We start from the raw sequence: 18835 nt of genomic DNA, 5'->3' as shown, positions 1-18835 counted from the left end.
AAGCGAATATCTACTTGCAGACCTGATCAGCATCTCGAGACAAGCTGGTCTCATTTCTCAGGGGGCAACCCCCGGGTCCCAGTAGATTGAGAGAAAACTTCGAATCAGATGCCTTTCTTCGCTACGATGACTGGTCATCCTCCTACTGGGTATTAATTCCGGACACATAGCATCGCAATTCCTGTCATCAACTAGGAATCAGTGCCGCAGCGTCCATCAAAATGTAGGCTTGGATTTCCCACATTAGTTCGTGGAGGTTCAAGTGGTGCTAGTTAACCACAAAATTAAGACTAAAATATAATCCTCGATTTTAGGTGTTCCTTACATTTCGTTCCTCCACATCCAACCTGAGTTTCCCCTCGAATAAACCACATGAATGTTTCCCGCATGCCATTAAAAAAGTTTTTTATATTTAGAAATGGACAAATAGAACATTGCCAACAAGGTGGAACATGCCTGTGATGTGTTTCAAGAAAAAATATATATTATTATTCTGTAATGTGTAGGAATGTCAAATCCATCCGACTTTGAAGGCCAATGTGAATTCGTTCTCATTAATGAGAACTCTAACCTATGTTAAAGCTTTACTCACCAGGATGTCACAAAATATTGACGTGCAGCCTATCCTATTGACAGTATTGATGTGTTAACAAAATGAACATAATCCCAAAGATAGCCAAGTGAACAATATAATACTTGTGTCACCATTCTATGCATACAAATCTTTAGACATGGCTACAAACACGACATAGGTGCCATCACTATTATAGTGATCCATGTAATAACCTGGAATGATTACTGCATCAAATGTGCCTCATTATCACGTAGTGGCCTCATTGAGATGACAAGAACTTGGAGCAAAAAGCCATCAGACCAAAGCGCCGCACACGCACAGGAATCGCATCAACATAGTTTCCTTCAAATCTCCAGCTTGGAAATACCACTCACTTTACCGGATCGGATGGTACTGTCCAGATAGCCGCTTCGGTGGCAACTTGCGCAAAATATACAGGACCAGAGCTGAAGGAACGATCTCCACAAGCTGCATTCATACGCGCAAAAAAAGACAGCATTACATTACAAAGATCAGTTCCAAGGTAAACAAAGTCATTTCCGCAAAGAAGCGTCTGCAACCTCAATTTGAAAAAGAAGGCGTCTTACCGTGTAGTATATAGCATTCAGGATTGGATGATACAGAACGTCCAAGTCAATAGCTTTGTTGAATACAGAGAAGGTCATCTGTCGAATCCGACCATGTCAGTACGACATCAACTTCACAAGAGTGCTCAAATTTCGTCTCATAGGAAAGTTCATAGAAAAGCTGCCATAACGAAACATCATCACATTGTCACGGGTTTCCACAAAAGGCACAGCAACTAGAGCTCCACAGAATCTTTGTGAACCCTTCCGATAGACACTTACGATGAAAGATCGGATGGTGAAGCATATGAAGCAGATAGCTGTCACACACCCGACCTCACGGAGTTTCTTCCTGCGGCCCTTTGATTCAATGGGGAAACGCCTCAACATCAGGAACAACCTGATACAACACCAACACATTAACATATTAGGAAACAAGTTCACGCTCTAAATTCCCAAATGTAAACCTACAAATTAACATACCAACGTGCGTGATACCAGAGCTATTAGAACTTACTTTCCACCATACAGAAGAAATCCCAGCGCTGCCATAAGCGACACAGCTGCAAATAAAAGGGAGATCAAGTTCAGTCAGTCCCGCGCTACGCAAGATAGGAGGAAAAAAAATTAATCAATTAACTATTGAGGAAGATTAGCACTTCTACACCTCCATAAAGATCACAAGAAAAATACAAGAAAAATGTTGAAACTTTTGCATCCAGAACCTACCTGCAAAGAAGAACTTAGCCACAGACATCACAAGAACGCTTGGAGACCAATACAGGTAGCCCCAGATGAAAGTCTGCAGAATCAAACCGTACGCTTATTGATATTTCAGCCCGGCAATAATATGGAGTGAAACAGGAAACAAAAAACTTCTTTAATCTATAGAAAAATAAAAATAAAAATAAAAATAAAAAATGTTTGAAAGAATCATGCACCTGAACCAAGTAAATTACTGCATTCGTAATCAAAAACGTCGGCCGTAGGCTGTCAGTAGAGAGGCTTCGGGCCTGAAATGGCAACATATATCTCACAATCAATCCCCGAATCTTATCGGCCACAAGGAACAACAGCACGATGCGCAACTTATCATACTCTACTCCCTTCTGAAAAGTTAGAAGCACAGCCGCTAACTAAATGAAGAGAAATCCTAACATACGCACCTGGTGATAAATTTCAGCCCAGAACAACACCAGAAGAGTATATGTGGTGAAAAACAAAATGCCCGGCAGGTCCAAAAGAACGTGCTGTAATATCTGCATCCAAAGGACATCACACACAATCCAGTGATTGACTGAAGCACTAGAGTCCAGATAAAATGCGAGTCACTATACGTCCATTGACTTCCACAACAGAACCAGTATCCTTTTGCTCAACGAAACATAGTTATTTACCGTTGTAATAATTCCATACATTACAAGCTTGCCTTAACAACAAAATATTTTCTAGGAACCCCAGCACTAGGATCGAAATCTCTGTAGGAGGTACCTCAGGGGATAATGCTTGCACATCCTCACGGAAGCAGAAAACCGCAGCACGCACTGCAACACAACACAACACAATAAAAGACCCCAGAAGATCAGGACGAAATAAATCAGAAATGGATTAAAAAAAACAAAAAAAAAGGGACTGAAAATCGATTTCCACAATTCTCACCTCCATTTACAATAAAGTTCAACAGATGGAAGACTTTCTGAGTAGTCCACCCGTACTCCGGAACTCTCAGTTCTATCCGTATCAGTTGCACCTGCACATTCCCAACACTTGATGTCAAGTCCATTCACAACCAAGAAGAGAAACTTGGCAGGAGATTGAGTGCTACCAAAGCAGGTATACCACAATGTGAACAACTCTGGACAATCCTCTCTGTCAAAGGGAGAACGAAACGAAACGAAACTGGAAAAACAAGGGGACACCCTCCAATTACCAGTAATCAAAATCACCCAAAAAAAGGGTTTACAGATTGAGCCTGTAATCCTCTTTCGAGATGGCTACACTTCAGGAGCAACCCTAGAATTTTCCATTCTAACCCATACAGTGTACACGACAATTGAAATCGTGAACTTTCGAGTCCGATGTAGTAAAAAGGATGGAGAGAAACAATCGAACAGAAGAGCGCGACACCAAAAGCATCTCTCTTTCTCAATACTCAGACTACTTTAAGCCTGAAGCGTATGATAGACAAACCTCAAACCAGATGACCCAAGTGAAACTTATCGTAAATCATAGATGCTATCCCAAAAGCAGGGGCATTTATTGCTCCCAACCTTCCCAGATTGAAGCGTCTAAACCCTCTTAAGACTCGAAATAAAAGAGCCAAATAGTGCACGAGAAAGACAGCGACAAACGTCTAACAAAGATTGAACACTAGGTCGTGCCAATCCCAGAAATTATACTCTCACTGAGATGACCTAAGCAAAGGCACATAATGGAAGTGGATGCTCGAAGGGAATAATGGCTCTATGAACCATGCATCGACAAAACTACCACATGACCCCCAACCCCAAAACGACGAGCTCGCCCCAACAAAAATGCGAATACGAATTCGATTACAAATTCAAAAACTCAGTAAAGAAAGTTGATCGACCAAGTCCGAAACTATCTATCACATTAATAGTGAGACCTCCGGGCGTTCTTCCATCAGATTGACTGCATGACCACAGGTTACACTGGGAATGAAACAGCAACCTGCTCCAACTGGCGGGAAGCATTTAAACCCACCAGCAAAACTTCGAAAGCACCACGAATTCACCTCTCGCGAAGTTCAAAGGCAACATCAAAGACATTCATGTGCCTGCTCATGCGGACCCACTACGCCACACTCCAACATCTACTGCAAAACGGCGAAGGCAAGCAACTCTATGTACACCAACACACGTGTGTGCATCAAAAGTCCTTTCCATGCCAACATCATGGCAAAGATTCTCCCACCCAACAGGCAAAAACCCGCATAACATGTTGTAAAAAATTAAGCAACAGACACGCTCGACACTCCCCCACCGCACGTCACATCAACAAAAAAAACTAGGGTACACTCCACAACTCTCTCCCCCCTTCACACGTACCAGCGCAATCACTGCGATCACAGCATACGCAATTGCTAGGCCCAGCCAGATGCGTTCCTGCCAAAGCACGGACGAATCCACCCGACGCCACCAATCCATGATGCCCGTCACGGCCCCATGCGGCGGCATCACCAGAAACGGACCTAACCCTGACTCCATCATGCCTCCCGGCGCCTCCAACTCCTCCTCCCACCCCCGCTCGCTCTCCAATCCCTGCCCCCCCCAAATCCGCCCCTTCTCGCTCGAAATCAAAGCCCAACAACGCTGCACGATGCGACTTTCAAACAGCACCGACGCATGATCAAAGTCGACGAGGTGAGAGCAACAACCCCAATCCTCTCCCGCTGTCTCTCTCTCACACACACTCTCTCGCTCTCGCTCTCTTCAGTGCAGTGCATATGATGGATGATGTAAAACATTACTCTCGCTCTCTCTCACTCGCATCCCATGGCAAGGGGCTGGGAGGGCGGGAGGACTGGGAGGAGCGCCTCGCTGGGGAGGCTAGTTTGCGACCTTCCTTTTTCCTACCCTCCCCCCTGACTACCGACCGGGTGAATACCCGACCGACCTCCATGTCTACCTGGCAACACGGTTGTGAGCTTTTTATAATGGAAACCGCTCTGCGTTCATACCTGCTTTTGGTAACTGGGTTTGAGAATTTGAAGGGAGTTATTGCTTCATGGTGATGGCGTTGTGTTTCTTTTCTTATTCATGCTTTCTTTTGCACCTTGATTTAAAGCAATTACATACTTTATACTTTTTTAAAATCATGCATGTTGGACTTCTTTTCTTCTTCTTCTTCTTCTTCTTTTCATTTTTTTTTTAATAATCTCCATTGTAATTTAACGTGATAACTGTTATTTTTCTGACCATAAGATGGTGTTATTCAACTGTGAGGCAATTATGATGCTTAGTGATTGAAAAGTGAAATGTTTCAAGAACCTGGAATTTCTCCAGATTTTTTGGCTTTTCAAGTATGTGATTGAGTAAAAAGAAAGAAGGAAATGATAGTCATGTTGTTATTTTTTGGGGGGTATTCATATTTTTATGTTTAATTTAATTGTGGTTGTACATAATATTTGTATAATAGCTTTACAGATTTAGTCCAGTCTATATCCAATGGATTTAATCCATAGTACCATCTATCTTGTGCATTTTTTCTCAAAATATGTACTTGGACAAAGTCAGATTGGGGGTTCTATGTAAAACTTTTCCATAATTTCCCAGTATGTATGCATTTGTATTGATAAAAGGGATGTAAAGGACATCCATTTACGTCAATAATAATGATAATAATTATTATGATTAGCATTCAACTTTCTGATCTATCTACAAAAAAGTGAGATTGCAAAATTCATCATCCTCATCATAATTAAAGTATTTGTGGTATTACACATGCATTACGAAGAATATTTCTATTTGAACTGTAAACTCTTTCGACATAAAAATTAAAATATTACAATCATATATTCCTAAATGGTATAGCTTCATACTTGAGTGCCTAGTCAATGTTTAACTTTGCATTCTACACCATTATTTAAAATAAATTTATTCAGAAAAATAAAAGTAAAACAAAAAAACAACCCCATTGTTGTGGTAGCAAGGCAAAGCCAAAAACAGCCCTGTCTTCACGAAGGAGGAGGCGGTAGTAATTGCTCACCAAACAACGGAGTAAAAGATTATCTTTCTACTCCTAGAATAAGATGGATTATTCAGGAACGTCCCACATGGCGACACCCCCACGTTATATGAATGCACTAAAGTAGAGTTTTGGGGCACTAACCTGGGCTGACTCCAGTGGCTAGTTCATTGAACTTCCTGCTCGGAAAGCATCACACATCATCCTGCACTTCCCCTTACTGACAGTAAGATTTCGGCGTTCAAAGCATGGGGAATGGTGTTACCAGGGCCCCACCAGTCTCCAGCTCAGCAAAACCCAGCAGGACCAGAGCTCTCGCCACGTAGGCCTGACTATAGTGTAGAATTCCACGTGATTTCAAAAAAGTGGGCTGAGGGCCGCGTCCAATCATCTCAATCCAATGCAAGATGCCCCAGGTGTCTACTTGCAAAGAAGCAGCTTCCATAGAGCCACCACGCCACCACCCTTCACCGTCGTACTGCGTAACCCAGAATTCGAACAAGCATCTACAGGTTTCGACAACATCAAGGTGGACTCGTGGCGGTGCGGATTGCTGATGGTGTTGGACTTCTCTCCCATGGCCAAGTCCAAGCCCTACAGGCAGATGACAGAGCATGTGAAAGCTTTCTCTTCAACGTCGTAATTCGTTCTTGCATTGTGGACCTAGGAAACGTGACAAACACTTGGCAGAAGACCTCACTTTCGCTTTCAGCCCTAGGATCAAGATTCTAGAAATTTCGAGGTTCCATAATGAGACACTTGTTGTATGCTCAGAATCGGTGAGATTTTCTGGTTTATGGAAAACAAACCACAAGTCTTAAAGGTTTAAGTGTAGATTTTGCACCTGCTTTCCTATAGTTTTTCAGAAGTCCTACAGCTCTCTGTCTCTCTCGTTCGGGAACTAATCTTTCCAGGTTCTTTTTCCTCATTGCAAAGCCAGTAATTCGGCGCCCTCGATAACATGCATAATGCAATCCACGTCTCTCACACCGCTTTTGTGATGTGGACTGATTGGGCCGATTGAGCGCAGCATATCCGAGTTTCCCAATTTGCTTGGCAATTTGATAACACAAATAATGCACGCATTATGACATGAGAAAAACACTAGACGAAATGTATTCAAGTTGTGCTTACCCTGTTAGGAGTGCCAACGAAAAAAATTGATGTTAAGAGGCTGACATGGAGTTGTACTGACCTATTCCAGGCTCTGATTACTTCGCCCTAACCATGCCTCTTAACTAAAACTGTCACAAAGCACTATATGCACATCTTTGTTACAAAAGGCAGGCGCACTGCCTCAACTGAATTCTTGGGTTTACAGCCTGATAATCGAAGCCGAGGTCCGGTCCAAAAGCAAGCGAGTCGAATAAAGAGACAAGGAAAAACGCACCCCGCTAGAGAGTGTCGGAAACACTGCTACTGACGATTATGGATGGCCATGTCTGTTGAAGAGTGAACAATGCCATCGTCGTCACCCAACTTGCACCATCTTGTTCTCACCACTCACAGAATACGAGTTTCTTCAAGATAGAATAGTTGAGAGCTCCTCGTCTTTTCAGATAGACTTTTCTCAACAACTTTGGCCAATTTTGATCTATACTAAGGTAAAATTGACTAGTGACTCTAGCTAGTAGGATTCTCTGATTAAATTGCAAAACCTCCACATCTTCAGAGGGATCAAGGATAAATATACCATTAGAAGTAATCCCACTAGATTGATAGGACTAATAAGAGCTTACAGTTGAATTTGACTATAGTCCTAAAATAATACACCTAGAAAAGAACGTTGTACACACTCATATTGCTTGTGCAGATTCCTCACAAGGTGCAGCACTTGCCGTCATTGGTAGCAAGCACCTTGTCCCACAGACACAGCATTTGACGCGGCGATTGATAGTGCGCTGTCAGGTAGTTAGGTATACAACCGGCTTGAGCAAACCGTACGCTATGCTCGTATTGCACGTACTTCATCTTTGCATACTCGCGTACCCATATACCTACGCTGACGTCCTCCATCTTAAATAACTGCGCTTTATCACAGAAGAATATCAAACTTATGTTTCATATCGTCTCCGTAGTACTGAAGAGATACATATCCACAATATAAGGTCAACAGAAAGCATCGACAAGAGGAGAAGTAAATGAAGAAAAGAAGAGAAAAAGAAAATGAAAAAGAGGAACAGGAAAGAAATGTACACGCGAACAGTTCTATAATGCAATTATAATGACAGGAGATACATGGATGGAAAACTGTCCAAGATGAAGGTTTCAATGTTGAACATGGGGCATTTAATCACCAGGACACAGCTATGAAAAACGCACCCTCAAATTATTTCTTTTGCTCTCCTCCACTATAAAATGCACAATATCTTCCGAAAGGATGTATCCTGGACCATTTGCGTATGTTGGGTAAATGCGCTCAGGCCACTCCTGTACATGCACGAACCAATCCATTTATTGTCTTGTATGGACCTTCTTACTTGGTCACCAACCCTCAAACAAGATGTTCAAGCTAAATAAAGTTAAAGCTTCCAAAAAAAAACAAGCATTTTCTAGACCACTGGAAGGCACTATTTGCACATATCTTATCTTAGTGCATAAATGTGTACAATTTGAACATATCAATTATTTTCACAAGAACTTTTGTTCCACATTCTTTTTTGGAATTCGCATAATGTGATACGGCTACCGAGCGTTTCTCAAGCATTTTTCATTTTTCTTGAGATTTCAGAAGAAATGAATAAGGCACACAATGGTTACGAAAATCTTGGATAATTTGGTACAGGGAAAATTACCTCAACTGTCACGGCCCACTTCCCAGAACGAAGGGGTCTATGAAACTCATTCATGCTGCCCATGTAAAGGCCCTGTCCTACTGACGTCGTTCGAATCTCTTCAAGAACGCTGTCAATCCTTACAAATGTGTCATCGTCACATTTCATGACGTGGCTAACTGTAACATTCTGGACCTGCATAGCAAGCAACACCGTGCTTTTAAATCACCTAAGCTTTAATCAGCATCGAACCTCACGAAAGAAATATATCAAGTTGCAGATGTCCTCACAACGTTTAAAAATATTACTTTGTAAATACTACAAATTTTAATTCGCTTACCCCAAACTTGAAAATTTCAACGGTCTTAAGAACCACTATATCATATCTGTCGATGAAAGGTAAAATTATCATATCGCCGTAATAGTCAGCCTCTTTCTTCAGCTGCAGATTGATATCCTTGTTTGCATGCTGCATCACAACCCAACAAGGGATTCATTAAAAATGGTAAGTAAGTAGTGCTGTTCAAATTCTAAGGTCTGATATACTTGGTCAATCTGGAAGGTCACTGCATCAAGACTTATAACACCAATTTTCAGCAATTAACAGCTCACTTGTTGTTTGCACTTTTTAAATATTCCCGAGTTCACGATACTTGGCACGAAAAAAGAGTATAATGACAAGTACCAGAGCTACAAAGAAGCGAGCCACCGCTTGGGAGGATTGGATAACCAGAGACTGAAACCACGTCTTTCTTACTGCCATACGTTCTGCAAAGTGATTGCTGCTTGACATGATTCCAACAAATAACTCTATCTTGCCTGTTGGTAAAGGTGGTGCCTTCCAGATATCACCCGAATCCAAAACCAACTCAGGGTAGTAGCTGGGATGTGTTAAAGGTAATGATGTTACTGTCATCGAAAGAACATCGACGTCTCCTGCCACTGATATTCCTGTTGCTTCTTCCATAGCATAACCCTGCACAATACACAATAAATAGTGCGTCACAAAACATACCACAGAAAACAGTTGCCAATTAACAAATTTGCATCCATTTTGGGATGCTCACCACACAGATACTCTTGACCTTATTCTTAAACAAAGCTAAGCCCTTCATACCCTTGAAATAGATCCGGGGTTTGTTTACAATTTGAACTCATCGGTATTTTCAAAACCCCAGCAGGTTATAACTCCTGTTAAGAGGAATTACTCTTTGGATCATATAGGTAGAGTGCAAGCAGAACTGCAAGACGGATCACATGGTTTTCTGGTGGAGAAGGAATTTAGAATTTACAATCAGATTGTTGGTGGTTGCTGTTTCTTAAACTTACTCAGACGCAGTCTGGTGTAGGTAGTGTACCTGGTGTCTGTGAGGTGGGACCATCATTGTTTCTATTCCATTGTTAACATTGTATTGTGAAATAAACACAAAACACAAAACACAAAAAAATAAAAACAAACAAAAACAATAAAACTTTAAAATATTGACGCTAAGTTTCATAGAATTGATTTCTTATCATTATGATTCAGAAAATGAAAAGGAAAAAAGAAAAACAACACACACACACACACTTGACAATGAGACCAAATATACCTGCGGTAAACCTCATCATTAGATATCAAACTAGTATTTTCAACTCACCGCACGATAAGGGAACGAACTGATGTGCCGACCATCAATAGTTAAGTGAAATCCTTCTACACCTGCTCGAATGGTGAGAACAAACTCCCGACCTTCGGACAATGGATACTCCCATTCAAGCGTCTCCTTGTCGGAATGACCAACTAATCGCCCAAGCCACCAGGATTTTTGGGTCGAAGCAGGTTTTTTGTCATCGCCTCGAAGCCACTTCTCGCACTTGGGAAGACCGTCCACTACAAAGTAAAGAATCATTTCAGTAAATACAGCCAATGTTAGAGTGCTGATTGTCCAAGCAGCGGAGACCTTGCAATGCGAAAATTAGCGAGAAGATTGATTAGGGTTACCATTTAACATGCACAGCTTTCAACACTAGTACACCTAAAAAGAACCGTGTCACTATGAAAAGATAAAGTGTGATGGAACCAGCACTCACCGGTTTCTTCGTATTCAGGTACTTGCCAACCTTCACACCGATGAGCTGGGCCCCACTGGTTTCGATAGCATGTATTATGCTCAATGATGGGTTTCCAGCTCCAGTCACCACGGAGTCGAGGGTTTATGTGGAGGATTCTAGGAGGATCTTCACCTTTTACCACCTTCAAGCCCTGTAACTCCATTATGAACTGGGACACCATGACGTATGGAGAGACACCTTCCCCAACTCTGGCGATTGGCGGTTTGTACTCCATGTGAGCTTCCCGTGGCTTTCCAATGAGAGTTATGGCTGATCCAAACATTAGACCACAAGGCAGTGGGAAGACCCTTCCTAAATTGTCCAATTCCTTTCCTGTTGTAAAGAGTGATGCTGGGCATGGATCTGCAGTTGCATTGGCATTATTGTCCTTCTTCGAAAAATGTTCTCCCTGTCTGAATGCAATTTCCAGCTCTTCCCAAGCTTTGGCGCCGGCAGACCAGGCGCGATCTATCACATCTTCCAGCGAAACAATGTCACCTGTTGTGTTCCCTGGACTACGGCGTTCCTCTTTACTGTAAGTTTCCAGAGTGACTTTTTTCAAATAGCTTGATACTTTCTTCTCCAAAACCTGTAAACGTTCCATACATGGCTTTCTTCAAACCAGAAAGAAACCTCCGACTGCTAGGAAGCCATAAAAGATCCAAGTAGAACGATCCAAGTAGAACTCAGTAAGCCTGACTGGCATAGCGAGGGCGAACCAATCATTTCTGCACTAACCTGTGAAGCTTTAGACGGTGTCTTCGTTATGTCTTCATCACCAGTTGATGGCATATCTGGCTGTCCATAGCCACTGTAACTGACACGTGAATCCTGTTCTTGATAGCGACGTCTATGTGAAGCGAAGTTAATACCTTCTAACCTATACACAGGGGAATCAATATCGGGAAGTGAATTCATTTCAAGAAACGGTGGGATGAATATCGCTATAAAAACCAAACATATGATTGCCACTATGATTAGATTGTTTCTTTGCCGCCCTGTACATCCCACACCCGGTGGTCTCACACCCCTCTTCATATTACGGTGTTTGAACCCTGTATACAACGCTAAGCTCCCTCTTTCCCAAATCAATCAGCATAACTCAACCAACATCGAAAATCTAAATGAAATTGTAGGAAATCCATGATTCTTGCTTTCTGGATCACTTGTACGCCACTCCATCGAAAATTGAACTGAGACCAATAATATTAGCCAGGCTGCAACCAAAAACATTTCTGTTGACAATCAGACTTACTCCTTTCAGCGTTTGCAAAAGGATCAAAGTGATCACTCTAATCACAAGAAGACATGTCCTCACCTCATATTTTTAACATCATTAACGAAGTCACCACCTATAAATGTACTCTGAAGGCTCAAAGTAGTGACGACACAAAGCTTATAAATGTCACTGTTTCGTAATTATTTTGAGTGTCTAACTCACCAGGTTGAAGCGGTCCTAAGCAACCTTACCCTTGCGCTGATCCTGCTCAAGAACCTCGATCACTGCTGTTAAGCCTAGTTTGGCCCTTTTAGCCCTGTACATAGAATTTGCCAACCAGTGATGAATAGACTGTTTCAAACATCATTGTCCACAGTTTGGCAGCGATAAATCTCATGCCACTGTATCGTGCCAAGAAACCCCAAGCTTCCGAGACCATATGAGCACATTTCCTGCTGCCATCCGCCACAAAATCATGCAACAAATTTGAACATACAATCATTGGAACACGAATAACATGGATATTAGAGTATCCACAAACTTTGAAAGCCCTCCCTTTGAAAGAAAAAGGTATAACATCCAATCATAGTGGACAATTAGCAAAAACTTTTGTATAAAAAAACCATCCCTTAGGGACACAGAATTCAAACAACAAAGAGAAAGAGTCGACTCATAACTAACTTGTTGAATTCGTGACCAAAGGGTAAACTTCACAATCATAAATTACCTACATTGTCACGAGTCAAAGCTGAAGAAAATGCCATCCAAAAAGATTGATGAATCATTGCGGTTTTAATAAAGATATAAACCCTGAATTGAAGAAAGAAAACGTTCAAACCTGAGAAGTTCGCAAACGTGGAAAAAAGATATCAATCTTACCTCTTTACATGCTCCTATTCACAGCGCTACTGATCACGAGCCATCTCTATTTCAAACCCCGATTTTGAGGAATTGTAAATCCACATATAGAAAATGATGTGCACGAATAAACAATCACATAGTCAAACGGACTTTCATCTACACAGATCAATAACACAATGAATTAAACTGAGAACACTGTGATCGCGCCTCCAAGGTACACATTACGTCCTAAATATGTCGGTACATACAAGTATCGCCTACAACGTTGCACCATCGATAGCCGAACTTTGAGCACGGATTGCGTGTCATCGAAGCACACCGACAGTTACTGAATGGTCAACCCCTCCCCCGACACAAACGATCCATGTTTTCTGAAGACAAAACAAAGCCTCTCTTCGCATGCAACCAAAACCAAACCCGACGCTCATCTCCAGAGCCTCCAGAGACTCCTCAACATTCGATTGCAACTACAGTCACACGGCAGGTACTATCGCCCTGAGCAAGCACAACAACCGACACAGCTAATTTTGTTTTAATTTTTAATTTTTTTCGTTTGTTCTGTGAACGCCACATACCGCGAGTACTATCATCCAAATATTAAACTACAAGCGAACCTCCTGATTATGCTCAGAAAACCTCCGCTCGCGTCCGAAACGTGCTCGCCACTGTTAGACAAAATCCAGATCCAGGAACTGAAGTGAGATTCCTCCGTCAAGCTTCGAAGCAGCGACGCAGCAACGCCTTCTGAATTAGACCTTGAACCCTAAAGTCCTCCGATGCCAACCTCATTTGACGAGTTGAGAGCATTTCCGACTGCACTAAGATCAAAATTGGACAACGGACATGACATGAAATCTTAAAACAAACTGCATCGCCCCCGAAATTAGAACTCCTCCATTTACCCCGTCTCTGTTCTTCGCATGTCAGCTCCCACTCCCTCCGAAGCCGCGCGAGTTTGTCCGTCGTGGATGAACGAATTGTATCTTTTCATCCGCTATCCTCCCGTCTAAACTTTCATCCTTGTTCATCCTCTTCTACGTTCATCCGCTTTCAAGCGGTTCGAACATTTTTCTCTCTCGTCTTCTGTTTCAACCTTCTACACTGTTCCGACGGACTTTTCCACTAAGTTCTATTTACATTTACAGTAATGAATACTGGCAATGAGGGGCCTTGCTTTGCTGTGAGAGCTATTCATACAAATAATTACTGATAAATAGGTTTTAGGGGAATGTTAAATAGACCCAAGTTTTTACTGAATCATTCTAACCATCATGAAAAGAAAGAAAAAAAATAAAAAATAGCCTCTAGATTCATTTCTCCACTAATGGATCTGCAACCAATAATAACTAATAATAATCAACTACATTCATCATGATTATCATGTTTTTCATCAAGAGTGGATCTATTTAGTAAAAGCATGGGTCAATTTAACATTCCTCTAAATTTAATATTAATATTTTATGAAAATAATTGATGTATATATATATATATATATATGTGTGTGTGTGTTCATAAATGTATATATTTTAACTAATTTAACATCATAAATATCATCACTATATGCCATTTATTATCTTGGAGTGATATATTAAAGAAAATCATTCATGTATAGTAATGTATAATATAGTAATGAACAACAATAAGAAAAAATATAAATAAAAACCATACAAATGAATTTCATTAATACTAAAAAAAATAAAAAAATAAAAAAAAAACATTTGTGATTGTAGAAATAAAAGAAAAATACAAAAATTTATCAAATACAACACAAGAATTACTTTTAAGAATGCAAATGCATGAGTTTCTTGGTTTTATTTTTTAATATAATTTAAAATTTTGTATGTATAAAATATAAAAATTAAAAATATACATATGTAAAAGATTAAAAATTACTAATAAAAATTTGTGTGTAAAAATTGCTAATAAGTTTTGAGTGCCATTAGAGGTGTTTTATACATAAATATAACTTATTTTGAGAAGTCTACATATTTATGTTTTTAATACTTTTAACAAGATTAAAAATAATAATATTAGAGTTTGATCTTTAATGTTCAATGTTTAATTTTAAATTTTTCTTCAAACTATTAATGTAATTTAAAGTTAGAAACATTCTTCTTCTAAAGTAACATATTATAAATTTCTATGATTTTATTTTATTTTATATAAGTTATGGAAAATATAAAAATTTAATGCATAGCAAATTTTATTCAAAACTAAAATAGAAACTATATAACATAAATATAAAAATAAGTATAGAATCATTGCTTGCTATATATCAACTTTGTTCATCATCACAACCAACATTCAAAATTATTATTTATAAATATGAAAATATAATACATATGTTTTTTTATAATTTTACAATCATTTGATTTTTTTTATTATAAATCATTATAAAATAAAAATGAGATCCATTAAAAATGATGAGTGAAAAGTTTTATAGTAATAGATTCTATTGAAGAAAAGAAGTCTAAAAGCTACAAACACTTAGGATTGTACTCTAAGAGAAGTGTGGAAAAAGATGTCTTTTACTTCCAACACCCTTTATTTATAGGTGGAGTTTACATCCCAAGTACATGGACTTCATCTAGAGTTACCTTCATCCTTTCAACTAGATCTAGATTCATCTTAACCTACTTGCCACCTTAAAACCCTAGCCGTCGCCATAGTATTTTCTTTTAATCCTTTGCTACCTTTTGACTATTAGCAACTTACTATGATTAATCTTCATGTAGTGGTAACTAAGTAAGAACTTGTTGATCTTCAACACTCCTACTTTGCTAATTTTCAAAAGGTTTTTAATTCTAATCTCTGAATCAAGTCATGATGTCTATCCTTCACTAATGTCTTTCTAAGCACATCAGCAAGCATCTCATTTATAATACAATACTTAATACCTATTATTCCATCTTCAATCTTCTCTTGTATGTAATGATGTTGAATATCAATGTGCTTAGTCCTTAAGTGGTGTTTTGGATTCTTAGCAAATACAAGACATCTTTGATTGTCATACATAATTAGAGTTGCTTCTAATTGCACTAGACCAATGTCTTCTAAGAGTTGCCTTATGCAACATGCTTCCATTGCACAATGATTTACTGCCATGTACTTTGCCTCCATCGTTGATCTTGTAATAGTAGGTTGTGTCTTGCAATTCTATGAAATAGATCCCATTCCAATGAAGAAGACATATCCCGTTGTGGATCTTCTATCATTTACATCTTTCATCCAATCCGCATCATAATAACCTTGCAAATCAATGTTCTTACCACCAAGGCACAATTTAAAGTCTTTTGTACCTTTTAAGTACCTCAATATCTTTTTTATGGTTGTCCAATGCATTGGTCCAACCTTAGTCATGTGTTGGCTTACAACACTTACTGCATATGCAAGATCCACTCTTGTTGCCACTATTGCATACATGAATGAGTCTATTACTGCTTTGTATGAAATACTTTGCATCTCACCTTCAATTTGTGCAAACTCCTTATCCATGAGCTTCATCAACTTCAAATTTGCCTCCAAGTGTGTTTCAATGGGCTTGCACTCTTTCATGTTGAATAGTTTCAACACTTCTTCAATGTACTTGGTTTGGCTCATTGTCATGGTCTTGTTACAATGATCTCTTACAAATTCCACTCCCAAGCAGTACTGCAACTCTTTCAAATCACTTATCTCATATTCCTTCTCTAATTTGGCCTTCATCCAATCCATCTTTTTTATATTGTTAGCCAAGATGATCAAATCATCAACATAAAGGATTACAATCAACAAGAACTGTCTAGATTGTATTACATATAATGAATAATCAGCCTTACTTCTCACAAACCCTTTATTAACAAACAAGGTGTCAATTCCTTGCTACCATATCCTTGGTGATTGTTTCAATCCATACAAGGATTTCTTCAATTTGTACACAAGATTTTTTTTTTCTTTCTTGTACAAATCCTTGAAGTTGGTCCATGTAGATGTCTTCTTACAATTCTCTATTCAAAAATGCCGTCTTCACATCTATTTGGTGTATTTCCAAATCCATTGCTGCCTCGATTGCTACAATGGTCCTAATGGTGGTGAATTTGGCAATGGATGCATAAGTCTCATTGAAATCAATTTCAGCAACTTTTAAATATCCTTTGGCAACTAATCTTACCTTGTGCATCACCACTGCATCCATTCTATCTCTTTTAGTCCTAAATACCCACTTACAACCAATACTAGATTGATTTACTAAAAGAGGTGTTAATTTCCATGTACCATTGTCCATAAGAGATTGATATTCTTCTTCCATAGCCTTCTCCCACTTTATTACATCTTCACACTTCATAGCATCACACAAAGACAATGGATTAGCAAGAAGAGCAACATTTACATATTCTTCACTTACTTAAGGGAAGATGTGATCCTTCCACCCTTCACCACATTGCCTTCTTTCTCTCAAAGGATATCTCCTTTCACTTATACAAGAACATTCACCTTGTTGCACTCTATGTTCTTTTCCAACCTTCTTCTCTCTTAAACCTTGTTGTTTCTCATTCAATGGTTGGTTTTTTTCATCATTATCATCATCCCAATCTTCAACATCTTCATTTCTTTCATTACTGGTCCTAGCAATTGTAGGAGCCTTCATCTTTTCAACCTTCTTTGGCTTTTCATCTTCATCATCTTTATTATCTTCATCTTCTTGTTTCTTTGTTGAATTCAAAGATATATCCACAAACACACCATTACTCTCACTTGGATATATCTCCAAGTGCTCACAAGTACTCTTCTCTTCTAAAAACTCAACATCATGACTTTTGATGATCTTCTTGGTTTCTAAGCACATTAGTCTATATGCCTTAGTACCTTCACAATAACCAAGAAACATACGCTTTGTACCTTTTGCATTAAGTTTGGACCTCATACAATTTGGTATTTTTGCATATGTAATACAACCAAAGGTCCTCATATAGAAAATGCAAGGTTGTCTCTTACTCCAAGCTTCTTGTAGTGTCATTGATGCAAGAGCACTTGTTGGACACCTATTTCTTGTATATATTGCATTCACCACAGCTTCCACCCAAAACTCATAGCCAAGGTTTTGAGCATGAAGCACGCTCCTTGTTATTTCTATAATGGTTCAATTTGCCCTTTCAGCAATACTATTTTGTTGTAGAGTATATGGAATTGTGGTTTGTCTAGCAATTCCTTCATTCTTCAAATAAACATCAAATTATTTAGACATGTATTCACCTCCATTGTCCATACGCACTATTTTGATCTTGCATTCACTTTATTTTTCAATAAGTGCTTTAAACTCCTTAAACCTCCAAAAGCATTCATTCTTCGCTTTAAGAATATAGATCCAAATATTTCTTAAATAATCATTAATAAAAGTAAAAAAATACCTTGATTTTTCAATACTTGTGTTTTTCATAGGTCCACATACATCAAAATGGACAATCTCCAGCAACTTGATAGTATGTCTTGCTACACTCCTTGGAAATGAGGCCTTTTGTTGTTTGCCTTGTATGCATCCTTCACATGCAAGTTGTTTTACATTTTGGCTTGTATTACCAAGATTTAAGCCACTTACCATAGACTTGAGCTCTCTCATACTCTTCACATTCAAATGGCCAAGGCAACAATACCATATATTCAACTTGTCTTGGTTTTATGTAAACTCAGCAAATACGGCTACCTCCACTCCATTCACCTTCTTACAAATGAGGTAGTACAAATTTCCCTCTTTTAAGCCTTTGAAGACCTTGTCTCCACTCAATGTTCTTACAAAACATCCATTCATGTCAAATTAAACTTTAAAACCTTCCATTACAAGTTTATCCACCGAAAATAGGTTTTGTTTCATCTTAGATATTTGAAGGACATTTTTGAGTGTGATCCTATTGGTTTGTCCATTCACAACTACCTCCATCATAATAGAACCAATTCTAATGGTTTCACATGTGCCACTATCCGCCAACACCACATTTGATGCTGAAATAGCTTCATAAGTGTTAAATGAACACTTATAAGGTATCATATGCTTGGAACAACTTGA

The 18835-nt window shown here is 39.2% G+C and overlaps 2 protein-coding genes across 7 annotated transcripts; both read right to left on the bottom strand.

The window, feature by feature from the left end:
- Nucleotides 1-464: 464 nt before the first annotated feature.
- LOC112279071 (tobamovirus multiplication protein 3) lies at nt 465-4616 on the bottom strand. Its single transcript, XM_024513166.3, has 10 exons — nt 4209-4616; nt 2800-2890; nt 2632-2684; nt 2307-2399; nt 2082-2153; nt 1870-1942; nt 1658-1703; nt 1423-1540; nt 1162-1239; nt 465-1042 (listed from the first exon to the last, which is right to left on the bottom strand). The coding sequence occupies exons 1-10, from the start codon at nt 4368-4370 to the stop codon at nt 950-952; spliced, it is 879 nt and encodes a 292-aa protein (XP_024368934.1). The 5' UTR covers nt 4371-4616; the 3' UTR covers nt 465-949.
- A 2345-nt stretch (nt 4617-6961) lies between these two features.
- LOC112275396 (hydroxyproline O-galactosyltransferase GALT6) lies at nt 6962-13685 on the bottom strand. 6 transcript variants are annotated; one of them, XM_090244513.1, is made up of 11 exons: nt 13410-13685; nt 12814-12951; nt 12157-12250; nt 11454-11932; nt 10695-11304; nt 10262-10494; nt 9307-9597; nt 8962-9090; nt 8643-8816; nt 8170-8277; nt 6962-7872 (listed from the first exon to the last, which is right to left on the bottom strand). In XM_090244513.1, the coding sequence occupies exons 4-11, from the start codon at nt 11751-11753 to the stop codon at nt 7666-7668; spliced, it is 2052 nt and encodes a 683-aa protein (XP_090100639.1). In that variant the 5' UTR covers nt 11754-11932; nt 12157-12250; nt 12814-12951; nt 13410-13685; the 3' UTR covers nt 6962-7665. The 6 variants fall into 6 exon arrangements, with proteins under 6 accessions (XP_090100639.1, XP_090100656.1, XP_090100647.1 ...); XM_090244530.1 differs by having other exon boundaries at nt 12186-12250; nt 13410-13655; XM_090244521.1 differs by having other exon boundaries at nt 12186-12250; nt 12814-13668.
- Between the last annotated feature and the right edge of the window lie 5150 nt (nt 13686-18835).

Source organism: Physcomitrium patens, chromosome 2 (assembly GCF_059467195.1).
Source record: "Physcomitrium patens ecotype Gransden chromosome 2, ASM5946719v1, whole genome shotgun sequence".
NCBI classification, from domain to species: Eukaryota; Viridiplantae; Streptophyta; class Bryopsida; order Funariales; family Funariaceae; genus Physcomitrium; species Physcomitrium patens.
The sequence above is the reverse complement of the archived record's forward strand: the minus strand, read 5'-3'. Positions and strand labels throughout refer to the sequence as shown.